Source organism: Mastomys coucha, unplaced genomic scaffold (genome assembly GCF_008632895.1).
Source record: "Mastomys coucha isolate ucsf_1 unplaced genomic scaffold, UCSF_Mcou_1 pScaffold3, whole genome shotgun sequence".
Lineage (NCBI taxonomy): Eukaryota > Metazoa > Chordata > Mammalia > Rodentia > Muridae > Mastomys > Mastomys coucha.
Window position 1 is genome coordinate 14525186 of NW_022196909.1, and position 673 is coordinate 14525858.

Sequence of the window (673 nt, forward strand, 5' to 3'; positions counted from 1 at the left end):
CTGGGCGGAAGTGACGCACGCGAAGCTGCGGGGAGGGTGCGTCTGCGCCGGAAGTGCCTGCCAGACAGTAAATAAGCCCAGAAAAAGGAGAGAAGCTGTCTCCATCTTGTCGGCACGCGCTAAGCTGGTGACGCGGCGGCGATGGGGAGCGTTCTGGGCCTGTGCTCCGTGGCGAGCTGGGTAAGGAGGCCTGGGACTCGCGGCCAGGGCGAGCCGGGTTTATTCGCCCTCTTCTGCTCTGTGCACAGGGCTCCGCTTCGGGGCTGGAGCCTAGTGAGGGCGAGGCCGGGCGGAGCGGGGCGTCTCCCGAGCTATGGCTTTCCCTGTGGTGTGAGCCTCGGCCGTCGCCGGTCCAGCTCCTTCCTCCCGCGGGCACCGCGTCTCTCTTTGTCACCCGGATTCCGGCGACTTCGCACTGCGGCACTGTCATTCCTGGAGGCCTCTTTGTTCTGATAGGCAGCCGCCGGGGAATCGGGCCCGTTATATTTGGGATGTCTTGACAAAAGTGTCGATGTAGTCGTCTGGTTTTGTTTTGTTTTGTTTTAATATAGTAGTCTGAATTCCCTTACTACCTACCTTCTTCGGCTTCTCTTGCTTTGATTCGTATATTTCCAGATTTATGTTTCTAGAAAAGGTGTTCAGGTCTGTGGTACTGATTTTTTTTTTTTTTTTT

General features: G+C 56.9%; 1 protein-coding gene across 1 annotated transcript in view; it reads left to right on the forward strand.

Moving 5' to 3' along the window:
• The window catches only part of Serinc1 (serine incorporator 1), a 20283-nt gene continuing 19610 nt past the window's right edge, over positions 1-673 (forward strand). The window contains exon 1 of the mRNA XM_031347255.1: positions 1-180. Coding sequence (XP_031203115.1) covers positions 142-180 — 39 coding nt within the window. The 5' untranslated portion in view covers positions 1-141. The remainder of the gene's footprint in view (positions 181-673) is intronic.